Source organism: Aptenodytes forsteri, unplaced genomic scaffold (assembly GCF_000699145.1).
Source record: "Aptenodytes forsteri isolate BGI_AS27 unplaced genomic scaffold, ASM69914v1 Scaffold550, whole genome shotgun sequence".
Lineage (NCBI taxonomy): Eukaryota > Metazoa > Chordata > Aves > Sphenisciformes > Spheniscidae > Aptenodytes > Aptenodytes forsteri.
The window spans coordinates 638-13,680 of NW_008795689.1; the positions used below are offsets into that span (position 1 = coordinate 638).

General features: G+C 42.8%; 1 protein-coding gene across 1 annotated transcript in view; it reads right to left on the bottom strand.

The window, feature by feature from the left end:
- Positions 1–281: 281 nt before the first annotated feature.
- ZNRF3 (zinc and ring finger 3) overlaps positions 282–13,043 on the bottom strand; it is a gene marked incomplete at its 3' end in the record, with an annotated part of 34,029 nt that continues 21,267 nt past the window's right edge. Inside the window, 7 exon segments of the mRNA XM_009282822.1 lie at positions 282–690; positions 693–2,047; positions 2,853–2,955; positions 4,972–5,139; positions 6,361–6,471; positions 7,418–7,549; positions 11,029–11,103. Of these exon segments, the coding sequence (XP_009281097.1) occupies positions 282–690; positions 693–2,047; positions 2,853–2,955; positions 4,972–5,139; positions 6,361–6,471; positions 7,418–7,549; positions 11,029–11,103 (2,353 nt within the window).

The following is a 13,043-nucleotide window of genomic DNA, read 5'->3' on the forward strand; positions in this document are numbered from 1 at the left end:
GGCCTGGTACTAGCAGTCACTTTTTCCCCTCCCCACAAAGGATGGGTATGAAAGCTTTTATATGGGTAGATAGTAAGCTATCACCTTCTATTCCTCTAGCTACGACCAAATGAGCACAGGTAACAAGAGAGTAACACTTTCGGGCGAAGGATTCGTCAATAACCTGCTCTTATGCAAAGGATGGCAGTAACCTTTAGGGCTGCAGGTACCTAGGAAGCTGGCAGCATTTCATACGCTAGGACAGAAAGGTAGCGAGTAATCAGAAAAAGCACACGTATTACCTGTGGCCTTTGTGGTTGTCATCAGCTTCTGGGAGTTCAGAGTGGGACTGGGAAAGAGCATTCTGGCTTCCTCCTCCTGAGAGTAGTTCTGCCGCAGGAATGATGTTGCCTCATAGCACACCTCCCTCTCGTCCTGTACCTCTCCTATACCTTGGCAGTGCAGGTAAGTATCTAGCTCAGGTGTTCCATCCCAGGAACTACAGCCTCCTGCGTGGGTCCCTTGGCACTCTGTAGGTAGGATCAGCTCACAGTCTCTGTCTTCAGGAATTATGGGAATGCGTTGACCCAGATCACATACACCCTTACAGCAGCTTGGCAAGGTGTCATCAGGAAGCGTGTACTGCACATTCACTGCATAGTCTTCTGTATAGCAGCCACCACCTCCACTGCCACTGTTGCTACTACAGGCTAAAAAATGCTACTACAGGCTACCTGCTTCTCTTCATAGAAGCAGCAGGGCAACCCCTCATATTTTACCCCATCTGTCCTATGCAAGTGGTCTGAGTTAATACTGTACAAGCCTGGGGTGTTCCCTGACTGTGGTTCTATTCCTGGGCCACACGTCCCCCACAGCGGAGAGCTAAGGAAGAGTGCACTACAGTCAGCTGTCCCATTGCTAGGCTCCAGGGCAGAGTGCTGGAGTTCAAAGCAGCATGCGCATGCTTGCTCCATAAGTGGCCCTGCTATCTCTGGATTCTTCCAGTTCCTTTTAACATCCAAGGCAGCACCAGGAGTGGCCTCATGTCCTCCCTCTGAGGTAGTGCCATTTGGATCCCTGTGCTCTAGTGAGGAATTACTGCTATAGTTCATATCCATGCTGCAATTAGACAGTTGGTCCCCTGAGGAAGAAACTGGCACAGGCCGGCAGTCAGCACCCACCAGACTGTGACCATGAGCTGGAAGCTCGTCCTGGTGGGGGCCCTCCAAGAGAACAATTGCACCCCTGTTTGCACCACCAACCTCACCCACTCGGCAAGGGCTCTTACTGCGGTAAACGTATGGGTCATAGTCACTGCTCAAAGAGCTGCGAAAGGTAGAGCAGCTCCCATAAACCCCTTGGTTGCTGACCTCAGTGCAGTCAACCATGGAATCACTAGAGGAGCAGTGGCACTGACCAGAACTGCTGCTGCTGCTGTCACTCCCAGGGCAGTCAGCCAAATATCCACTGCACACTGAACGATGACCATGATAGCAGCTAAAGCTGGAGGTACTGCCACTCTCCAAGCGGGATGAGGGCACTACATGTACCACAGGAGGGAAAAGCATGCTGCTACCAGGCTGAAAGGCACGGGAAGGACCCTTTGAGGAAATGCCAGCTGGAGGCTGTCCATCTTGCTCAGGGTAACTAAGGCCTTGGAAGTAGTAGTGCTGATACATGGTCTCATATTGGGAAAAGCACGCTGCTTTGGAAAAGTTGCGTCCACCAAACTTGGGTCTTCGGAAGTTGTGAGCTGGAGAGTAAGCCCTGTGTTCCAGGCTGCAGTGATGCGTGTTTAAAGCATGGTCCAAATGAATAGGCTGATAGCTTCGGATATAGGCTGGGGACTGGGCTTGGTAGAGGCTCTGTTCACCATGTCGCTCAACTGTAAGTACTGTGATAGGGTTTCCGTGAGGGTCCATGCTTGTCCGAGTGGGATACGCTGTTATCTGGTTTGCTCTGTGCACTCGGCCTGGGTAATGGACAGGCAGAATCACCCTCTGCTGCCGGCTGCGTGCTGGGTTGATGGATTCCAGACAGACTGGACCTGCATTTCCCTTCTTCTGTTCTGAATGAGAGAAATAAGAGTGGAGAAGTAGGAGGGAATAAAAAAGAATATACTTTATGCAAGAAAGAAGGATATTTTGTTCTGAATTTAGTTACATTACACACAAAACAGAGTTTTTAAAAAAAGCAGCATCAACTTTTTACACAGAAGGAAAAATAACAAAACAAACAAAATAAGTCAAGAGCACCTGCCTGGAAGCCTTTGAAACACTCAATTATATTTGCTTAAAAAGGAGAAGAAGTGAAGTGATTTCAGATACTGTTCTCATATATGCAAAACCTTCTGCTTACACAGCATTCCTGGTCTTGCAGGTTAAGAGCAAGGCTGGCAGTCATTGCTCGAGTCTTCGCTTTACACATTATTTTACAAAAATGCATATTAATAGCAAACTTTTTCAAGACAGAGGAAATGGAAGGGGGAGAGGGCAAGTAAGGGAAACCACATTCCAAGTTACACAACCACGGAAAAATAAAAAACAACACATTGTCTTTTCTTTATAATTACCAAGAGAAAGCACACCCATCTATCACATCTCTTTGTCCTCCTTGCATTCAGAAGCTGACCAACGCTGCCCTCTGCTGGGCATCGCACCCGGAACGAGGGAAAACCAGAAATGTGACCTGTTATTCCAGGGCACGCAGTCATTTTCAAAGAACTTAGTCCTAACTGTATTTCTAGGGCTGCGTTACAATAAAGACTATGGGCTCTATGGAGATTTACAAACAGGCACAATTTCTGTTTCATCTTGTAAGCTCTAAAGTCCGAAATAGATGACACAACAGAGCATCCATACTGCAGCACTTACCTATGATGTTATGGCGGCAGTGAGGGCAGGTATGATGCTGCAGTAGCCAAGGATCCACACATTTCTTGTGAAATCGGTGAGTGCAGGGAATGACACGCAGTTCCTACAGGAACAGATGAAGGAACATGAAAAAGTGCTCCTTCCTAATGAGTGAATTTTTCACAGCTTATTCCTAGTTTTTTCAACCTAGCTACTAAATGGATCAATACCTAGTCTCGAAGTGGTAAGAAGGAAAAAAATGCCATCTGTTCCAACACAGCCAAAAGCACAACAGCTAGTGATCAGCTGTCACTAAAAGAATAGTCTGCAGGCATGTTAGAACTCCATGCAGATATACTACATTTCTTTAGGACACTTTTTGCAGTGTGTCCCCATGACCTAACACCCTGAAGGAGCCCATCATTGACGTTTTCCTTAATATAGTAAATGAACTTTAAAAAAAATAAATCAATAGACTCCATTTAATGATGCATCTTGCCTACAACTACTAGCAATGGAAAACACTCAGGGAAAAGCAAAACCAACACAGCGTATATGATACTTTTTCCCTTGCCCAGCACTCTCATCCTTCAGCTATTATCTGTTTACAGGATTTCCTGAGCCTGCTGGATCTACCAGTTCAGAAACCCGCGACAGATCTTTCTTCAAGTACTGCTGAAGTCTCCCCACGAGCTCAGGTTCTGAATTTCTAGCATGCTTTGGCAAGTTCCACAGGGCTACTACCTGCTGGTGGAGAAACAGCACATTTTGATTCAGATTGGGTCCCAGCAGTTTCATTTAATACCCAATCTTGTATTGGAAAAAAATGAACGTCTGATTCCTGTTCATGCTCTCCATTCATGATTTTGTACTCCCTCCGCCCCCAAGTAATCTAGGACTAAACAGTCCTAGCCCACTCAGTCATTTTTTTGTACAGAAACCATTCCAAGTCTTTGATCACTTTGTGACCGCCCTTTTCTGAAGCACCTTCATTTCCAACATATCTTTTGTGAAATAAGATCAGAAGTGCACACTGATCAATGTGAGAGCATGACTGAACTTACACAGTGGTGTAATTATGTTTTCTGTTCAGTTCTCTAGACTCCCCCTTCTCGTTTCTAGTATCTGATTTGCCTTTTTGACTGCCACAAAGCACCGATCTGCTTTCACAAAGCTATCTAAACCAGCTTCAAGATCTTGCTCCTGGAACAGTAATGCTCACCTCACAACCCATCACTAATACATGTGAAGCTCGTCCCTATGTATATCACTTCATGCTGAAGTTCATGCATGAATTTCCTGTCCAGTCAGTTTTGTACAGCCCTTCTGAAGTTCTTGTCTGCCTTCATCCTTGCTACTCTGAATAATTTCCCATCAGCTAACTTCATTAACTTTCTATTTGTAGCTTGTAGCACTCAAATACTGCAGCTGGTATTTTCTATTGCCTTAAAAATGATGAACCTTTTATGAATAATTTCAAAATAAAATGTCCTCAATTTTTTATATGAAAGTTTAAAGCTGTGATTATTGACTGCCTGTATTCTAAGGAGCCTATTTTCTATTTCATCCTTTCATTGTTTCCCCTGGGTAGAACTGTGTCACAGAAGGCAAGCACTGCCATCAATGTAGCGATGGTAACTGAGGAGTCAAAAAACGGCTCCTGAAGCTTTTGGCATCTCCTCCTTCTCCTCCTCTGGTTTCCCACCAGTGCTGTGTACCTGACATTTTAAAGACAAGGTGCCATCAAAGGTTGAGAAGCAAAACACAAAATGTATCCCTCCAACAGAGCTTGCATGCATCATCACCTTAGCACACAATTTGTTAAAAATACCCAGAGAACTAAATGCTGAGGTAACCCTGACTTCTTTAAGAGTTCTTCCTCAGAAAAGCAACTTGGTGGAGGTAGCAACTTGCAGAATGAGATCCCTCACCTCTCACTTTGTCGTATGGGGAAAAGCCCTTGAGATTTCTTTGGGAGCCGCAGAATGCAGTTGAGGCTGAGTTGGCTACTCAATGCAATCAGTCTGGCAAGCGGCACAACCTCAGTACATAACGTACCCAACAGCCAGCCGCGTACCACAGTGCTAAAATAAAACAGCTACATTCTCAGCCCATGCTGAAGAAACCATTTGTCCTTTACCTCCCCATCAATGTACTTCTCCAAGCAGATGGCACAGTCAGAGGTGGAGCTGCTACTGAGTGTGTCCAGTGCTCCACAGCTACCTTCCCGGTGTCCCTTACTTTTGGACTTAAACTTCCTGGTCTCCATTTTTTCCAGTGCTTGCACTGCAAGCCTGTTCATGGAATTCTACAACAGAAGAAAGAAAAAAAAAAAAAGAAAAAAGAAAAAAAAAAAGGCAACGCTGCTGCATAAGAGACTATAGTGTAGTAGCAGAGAAACGCCACCATATCAAATTAATGTATCTTATCAAATCACGTCAGGCCCAGGCTAATGTACAATTTCATAAATTAAGCAGAGAGAAGGCTAATTAGAATTTAGATCAGAAGCCTCATGAAAAGAATGTATGCCACATGCAGTAGCGAAAATGAGAAGCTACTTTGAATTGAAACAGGGTGAAGGTGCTGACAATTGGGATACACTGCAACTGCTCAATTAATAGGCTGCAACTATTCAAGGCAACATGTAAGACTTGGTCAGGAACTTTTTTTGAACTGTCAATATTGACTGTAATGCCCCATTATGCTGTTACCGCCATATTACCAGAAGCAATACTTGAGAGAGGGATTAGAATGAAACGTTACTGAATTAGCTGTATCATTTCTCCCTCCCCCCGAATTTAACCAACAGTAGAAGTTTAGGAAGGCAGTGGGTTGTTTTCGTATTACTGTAGAGTCTATCATCCCCCTTTTTAACACTGTTTTTTAACACTGCTGTTGGCCCGTAACAACTTTGGATTCCTACTCAATACGTCCAAAGCAGGAGCCCTAAGCACCTACAGTTCTTTGCATTCCTTTTACATGTATATACTGGACAGTTTACAACTACAAACTTCAGAGTCCATTAGCTTCCATTTGCTTTCCTTTTCATGTTTGACAGGACAAACTCGAAGTATCTCACCTAGAATTTCTCCTAACCAAACTTTTTACGTTGCAAACCTCTCCCATTAAGAATCAGTAGATGTTATTCTATTGAAAAGAGTTGCAATTTATTTTCAATCCTGAAATTCTCTCCACAATACAGCAACAAGAGCTTGGACTTCTTTAGTGCTACTGATAATCAACCTCTGAACAACCATAAATGTTCTTCCTTCCCAATGGCTAAATGGACTGCTTCCATACTCTTTTCATTTCAGGATTTAACTGAATGAACATCACAGGTCAATGTAGATCTCCTTTAAAGACACGTCCAAATTTTTCCAAAGCTCTACCTCCATGGATAAAACCCTTTCCACAAAGATGGCTATTCTAAGTCAGTGTCCGGCATTTCCAAAAGTAGTGAGCAAGTTCTAAGACAAAGTAAGAGAAGCTAACTTTCAGCATCCAGTGAATATCCCATTACTGCTCTTACCTGACTACGTCGCTGTTTCAGTTTGATCTTGACAAGAAGAATGAGGCAAACAAGAGACACAACCACAAAGAAGGCCAGGAAAATTCCCATATCAAAGTACTCGGTGGGTTGCTTAAAAATTAAAACAAAAATATTATTTTTCCTTTCTTTAGATCATACTCAAATCTGTTGTTCCTTTCTCTTCTCTATTTTCTCAGTGGTCATTGTCAAATGTACACAGTCACAATGGCAAAAGTCAAAGTACACACTGTTCTGTTCATTAACGAGGATTCTATGAGACAAAACCTGGGTTTCATATGTCACTGCAAGTGAATTAAATACATAGAATGCCAGTCACGAGATGTCAGATTTACAGCGTCCTTCAACCGATCGCACAAACCCCAGGTTTTTTAACTGGGTGAATCACACTAATACAAATTTTCATGATTTATTGGTTTGCTTGTATACTTAAGAGAGTGAAAATCAGTATTTGAATTTTCAGTGAATGGCCCACTTCTCAAATACATTTCTTAACAGAAGAATTCCACAAAAACACAACAAAGCCAAAGTGGTAACTGGGACATGGACAACCTCTAGCTTTGTTCTTCTTCTGTAAACTACATGCAGAGAGTGTTCAAAAAAACCTCTAGAAAACTATTTCATATTACAATTACAAATATCAGATATCAAATAATTAACTCATGTTTAAAATATCACACAGAATTAGTAGTTAACACTGGGCAGACTACCTTACAAATCTGAACTACCAGGAGTGTGCAATAAATAAGTTATTTAATTAAGTAAAAGGAAAACTTCTATTACATAAAATTTTTAGCCATTTATATATTCAAAAGAATCCTTATGAAAGACAGCAGATGCCACATTGTGGATTCTATACTTACATCAAGTGTAGCTGCTTGTCCACAGTGCAGTTGCTCAATTTATTTAGGTGAACAGAATTTCACATGTATTAACACTCATGGGGAGCATCAAAACATCTTCACACTCAGTGCAGTTAGCAAGCACTGCATGAAGTAACAGCAGTGTAATACCTAGATAAAGTTTCTTAAAGTCTCACCCGTGGGGGGCGATGCTGAATCCTTGCTCGTGCCACTTTCTGCTTGTTAACTATGTTCATTAGCTTGACAGCATCAGCACCCTTCACATACACCACTGGTCTCTTCAGGGGGTCCTCTGAGCCCTGGTTCAGCTAGAACAAAAAAATAACCTGCTCAAAAGGCACATTTCAGGAAAACTACCTCTCTTTTGGACAATGGAGAGAAAAGTAAAGGAATATGAATGTGGAATTGATTAAAGCACCAATTGTTCTCTTCTAGCATAGACCTTCACTTAAGTATTCACAGAGTTAAACCTCAGTTAAACTTTTGACTTAAGCTGCCTTTTTTTTTACTGACCAAAACTAAGATTAAGGATAAGCAAACATTATTTCTGAACAGCAGCTTTAACTTAACTGCATTATGTGCCAGTGCCTATATTAATAAGTGTCAGTTAACATTCAATAAGTTAAACCTCATAATGAAGAAGAATAAAAATCTGAACATTCAAAAAAAACCTGGCCTTGCTACATTTTCTGAACCTTTTGTTATTTCAACTTTGTAGTTATATTATTCACATACAAATTTCTTTCGCTTTCTGAACAATCTCGTGTCAGAGTCCTGTCTTTCAGGCTCTTTGTACCTAGCCAATTTATTAAAGTCTGTAATTTCTGCTGTTTAACTCGGCAAACTCATTCAAACAGTTATTTGGGTTCTAGCAACCACTAGAGCTATTGACTGCAGGATGGGGGCCTCGAAGACTAAAGCATATGGGTAGATAGCTTAATTTACCCTTAAACTTCCTTCCAGGTCCAGCTAAGTTTTTTGAAAGGCCAAATCATAGATTCAGAAAATAATGTGGATGGGAAGGCACCCCACAAGTCCAACCTCCTGGTCAAGGCAGGGTCAACTATGACATCAGACCAGGCTGCTCAGGGCTTTATCCAGTCAGATGTTGAAAACCTTCAAGTGTGGAGACTGCATCACTTCTCTGGCCAACAAATCCAGAAAAACAATCTGCTAAACTATATACCACAGAGGGGAATAACAAGACAAGAGAATTGTTCTGTTACAAAATGGCACCAACATGATAAATTCATATAGCTTATCCTGACCCACAAGAAAAATCCTAGTATAGAGGCTGGTTGATACAAAATAAGCAACGCACTGACAAGCAGATGGAAATGGTACAGGGGAAAGGAATGAGATGACAGGAGTGTGAGCAAATTGAACAAGAGTAGCGTATAGAAGAGAGACCATATCTACGTTGTTGATATCTACCTGTTGTTTCTAGCTAAAACATGTAGAAATTACCAACTGACTGGTCTATCATCCTGCTTACAAAGTACTCTACTTAATCTGTCCAGATGATGGTGACAGATTTCATTCAGACTTTAGAACAGATTCTTCCTAGTATTTGACTGGGCTTCTGAGAACACTGATCAAACTATTTTTAAGACAAATGTCTTCTGAAGAGCTAAAAACTAGCTGAAGTACTGGAATCCAGCCCAGGGATTCTATGTATCTACAAGGCTTGCTGGCCTAAGGCCAAATTCAATCACTGTCCCTATGTTCCCAGATACATATTCTCTCTTAAGCTTTCTTGTCTAAGAAAGAATTCACCTGATTCCTCAGTAGCTTTTACACGCTGCCAGACTTTTGCTAAACATGATGCTCTGGGTGCTGTTACTCCTCTTCAAACTATGCAAAACTAAGAAACAAATCAGACTTCACAGAGCATTTCTAAAAATAAAAGTTTCATTCTTAGTCTACAGCAAAAGACAGATCAATGGGAATAAACCCCACAAAATCTCTACGTAAAGCCCTTTCATTTGGTAGCAATTCTGCTACCGAATTGTCTGAGGACGATTCTTCTCCTGGTCAGGCCTGCTTCCTATTTCTGTTCATTAACTGGCAGGAAGGATTGCCTTTCATAATACTCCACTCCTCCCTTTTGAAGCACTCTCCCTTAGTTGTTCTATTGCTTGGTAACAAGCATACCTGAGAAAGCTTCCTCAACAGCTCCCCTCAGTGTTAGGATACTTCCATTTGAATCAAAGAGACTCCATATTAACCCATGTCAGTTTTTCCTCCGTTGTTATCCATCTGTCATTGTTTTCCACAATTCCATTGTGAGTGCCAAAATGGTATTTATTTTAAAGACAAATTAATTAGTATCCCCTGATGTCAAGGGTTCTGAAGATTTTGGCTGAGAATCAAAATGCATGAAACACAAGTGTCCAGAGCAGCATGAGAAGGGAGCCAATCGAGTAACTCTTATGCTTAGAGTATGAAAGCTAGGTCTAGTCATTCCTCTCCTGTTTGTGAGTGCTTGCACAGGCTGCTGCTCTGTCCTTTAACAGAGCCTACTTTGTCAGCTACTGCACTAAGCCGCTAACCTCCTTCCATTCTATTGGTACTCCCAAAATATTCAATCATCCACTAGACTAGTTTCCCAGCTACTGGGGACAGTTGCACCCAGTTTATTATCAAGAATCAAGGAAGGACAGCTGTTGCTGGTAGAGGGAAGAGAGCAAGAGGCAGTAACTCAGCTTCGCAAGTTCAGAGCAGGGTGGCTGAAAGTAACTGGAAGCTGTAATACAGAGAAAAAATTGGAAAAAGACAGATTACATCTTTGTGCAGATAATTTTTCTGTGCATAAAAAGGGGAAAAAATATCCCTGAGAATGTTTGCAAGATCAAGGCTATAGCCTTAATGCAATGCAGAGCACAGTTCTCAAAGCATCCATTGCACAGGGTCTGCATTCCTTTGTCCAACAGATGCTCATTTCAGAATTAAAGCCAGCTTTTTAAATGTAAACATTGACGGTCTCTCTTTTCCCCAAGAAATTCAGGCTGCACGTAAAAACATTCAGCTTCACTTGTTTCTGCTGTAGCAGAAACATCAGTTTTGTTTCAAGACAAAACAAAACTAAACCAAATACAGACTATTTTTGTGCTTGTCATGTTTCTTCTCTCTACTCAAATAACTTGGAATTGGCTGGAAGGATCTTGTCAAAGCATTTCACAGAGCTATTACCTCACCCACTTCAAATGAAAAGATAGAAGTTGTACCAAGACCCCCAAAAAAAGAAAACCCCTGCTTGTCCACAAAATATATAGGCCAGAAATCATCAGCTGCGAACAAGAAAGAAATGTTTATAAGTTTTGTAAGAAGCTTGTTTAGAACCAGGTTTGAAAGCCATTTTGCAACCTCAAAAATAGCAGCTGCTCAACAATGCTATCAATCACAAGCTGGGTAGGGCCAAACACTCTGTGTTTTGTACTCAGAGCTGGGCGAAGAAAACCTCCTTGACTAGATAATGGGCCACAAAAAATTTGCCTCCATCCTTTCTCAAAACCTCAATCCCAGATCTGGATTCTGGATTCTAGCAAAGGCTAGAAGAAAAATATAACTCCCCAAACTTCTCTTTCTACCACATTCTCAACACCTCCATTGTTTCTTGCCTGCCAGAAGATGAGCAGAAAAACCACAGCACCATGTTACCCAGGGTCAGTAGCCGCATATCTTAAGGTGGGTGTGCTCCGAGACCTGTATGCTCTCAAGTCTTGCCTCAGCAACCCTAAAAGAACCCCACAGAGGCTGTAATAAAACTAGGCTCCCTTCTTCGTACCTGATCAATGGCATCTGGGTTTTCAGAAACATCAAAGATGACCGCTGTGGCTCCTCGCTGTACTGCTCGTTTTGCCTGCAATAAGAAAGACAGCATCCTCAGTCCTACCCCAAAAGATGACTTCTTACCTCAAAAATTACTCCCTCTCCTCATCTCCAGATAGCAAACTTAACATTTGGTGTTTCTGTGTAGTTAAAACAAATGACAGAGTGATTACAAACACAGTTCCTGCACCAGCATGGAATGTAGTTAAACTTCACTATAGCTTCTACAATCTCTCTGCCCCTTCCTTCTCAAACTCGCCCTTCAACAAGCTTTGAAAGGAATTCAAATGTGATTTAGACCCTCTAAAGACTTAAAATACAAGAATTTTTTTTAAATTAAATTACGCTCTTTTTCTCCATGTTACTTGGAAGCACCATTAAAAAGAATCTTCCCTGTGATTTGGGGTGGAGAGACAAGCTCACTAGTGTAGAAAATAAAGGTGGACCAGGTTCTTTACACCTTTTCAGTGTCATTCTCACAGTCATGACAAACTCTAGCACATCACAATCCTTGCAGAAAGTGCCTCAGAGAATACTGCTCTTTCTGACCATTAGAGGTCAGAACTGTTGCATCCAACACTTCTTATGCAGATAAGGTCAGACCTATTTAAGTGCACAGCTTTTCATCAAATACGCGGTCCAAACCTGGAGTTACCAACAGCACAGAGGAGATATTAGAACATATTAAAATCCTCTGGGATAGAGAAAACAGTATTTTAACCACCGAGGCTAAGACAGGGTATTTTTACCAGCTTCTGCCACTGTGCCTCTGTACGTTCTGTTCAAATGTTGCTCAATGGCTCCACAGAGCAAACATTCCCAGTAACTTTTCAAAGCTGTTACTGCCTTTGTTGGATGCAGAGTGCAAGTAACTATTTCTCCAAGCAATGACAGCTATCACCATCACAGTACCGAACGAGAGGACACTGGCTCTTCATAGAGACTAGCAGAACCTGAACTTAAATTGAGATATAAAAGAAACATATGAAAGTGATAAATCGTGAAATATCACTCAGTGTTTCCCAAGAAGAATGCTGGCCAGTACAGAGGTGTTAGTTTGAACACCTACAGGTCACTGTCTGCTCTATTCCTCTATTTTATTTTAAATCAACCAAGCCCATCAGACAGCACATGAGGGAAACCAACTCCCAAATGGGGTCTCTTTCTCAGCCCAGCAGGTAGGTATTTGTCCCCTTTGAAGTCAGCACACCTGGCTAATCACTAATAGCTGTCGGGGAGGAAAAGTTAAAAGGAATCTACTGCACATTCTCCACTGCAGCGGCCCTGAGGTGAAAGCTCATCCGGGTTTCCCTCGGAGGCACCGTTTACAGACATGCAGTGCTTGTAGAGCTGTTCAGGACATTTAGATTGTTCTTTCAGGATGGTCAGTCAACGAGCAAGGCACTTTGATCTCTGAAGATATTTTTAAAGAGGTTTTGCAGGTCGGTTCAGAAAAAAAAGCCCTTAATATTGTGAACACACTGAATGAGCAGCATACAGCGCAGCAATTCGTTAAGTTTCCACCACCAAGATGTAATCCGTATTCCTTACTTCGTGCTGCAAAATCAGATGTTAAGAGATGAGAGGTACCAACTGACTTCAAAAATGGTGCTGGAGAAGACAACGGCAAGCGGGGCGAACCGTCTGCCACCGCCCCCCTTCTGCAAACTTGCTGAGCTCGTTTAACTCCGGCCAGCTGCAGCCAGCAGCTCGTGCCAGGCCCCCAGCCAAGGCAGGCTCCGGCCGCCTGTCACCAGCAGCTACTCGCCGCTCGTGGCCGTTCTGCACCCTCGCCGTTCCCCTTCCCGTGCTACCGGTCACCCCAGCACCAGGCTCGCGGGGCTCACAAGCGCCCGGCCCGGCCCGGAGGCAGGAGCCGAAGCGCGGCCAAGCGCGAACCGCCCCGGCGGGGCACGCAGGCCCTGCCCGAAAACAGCCCCCTCGCCCCCGCCCCGTCCCCGGAAGTGACGT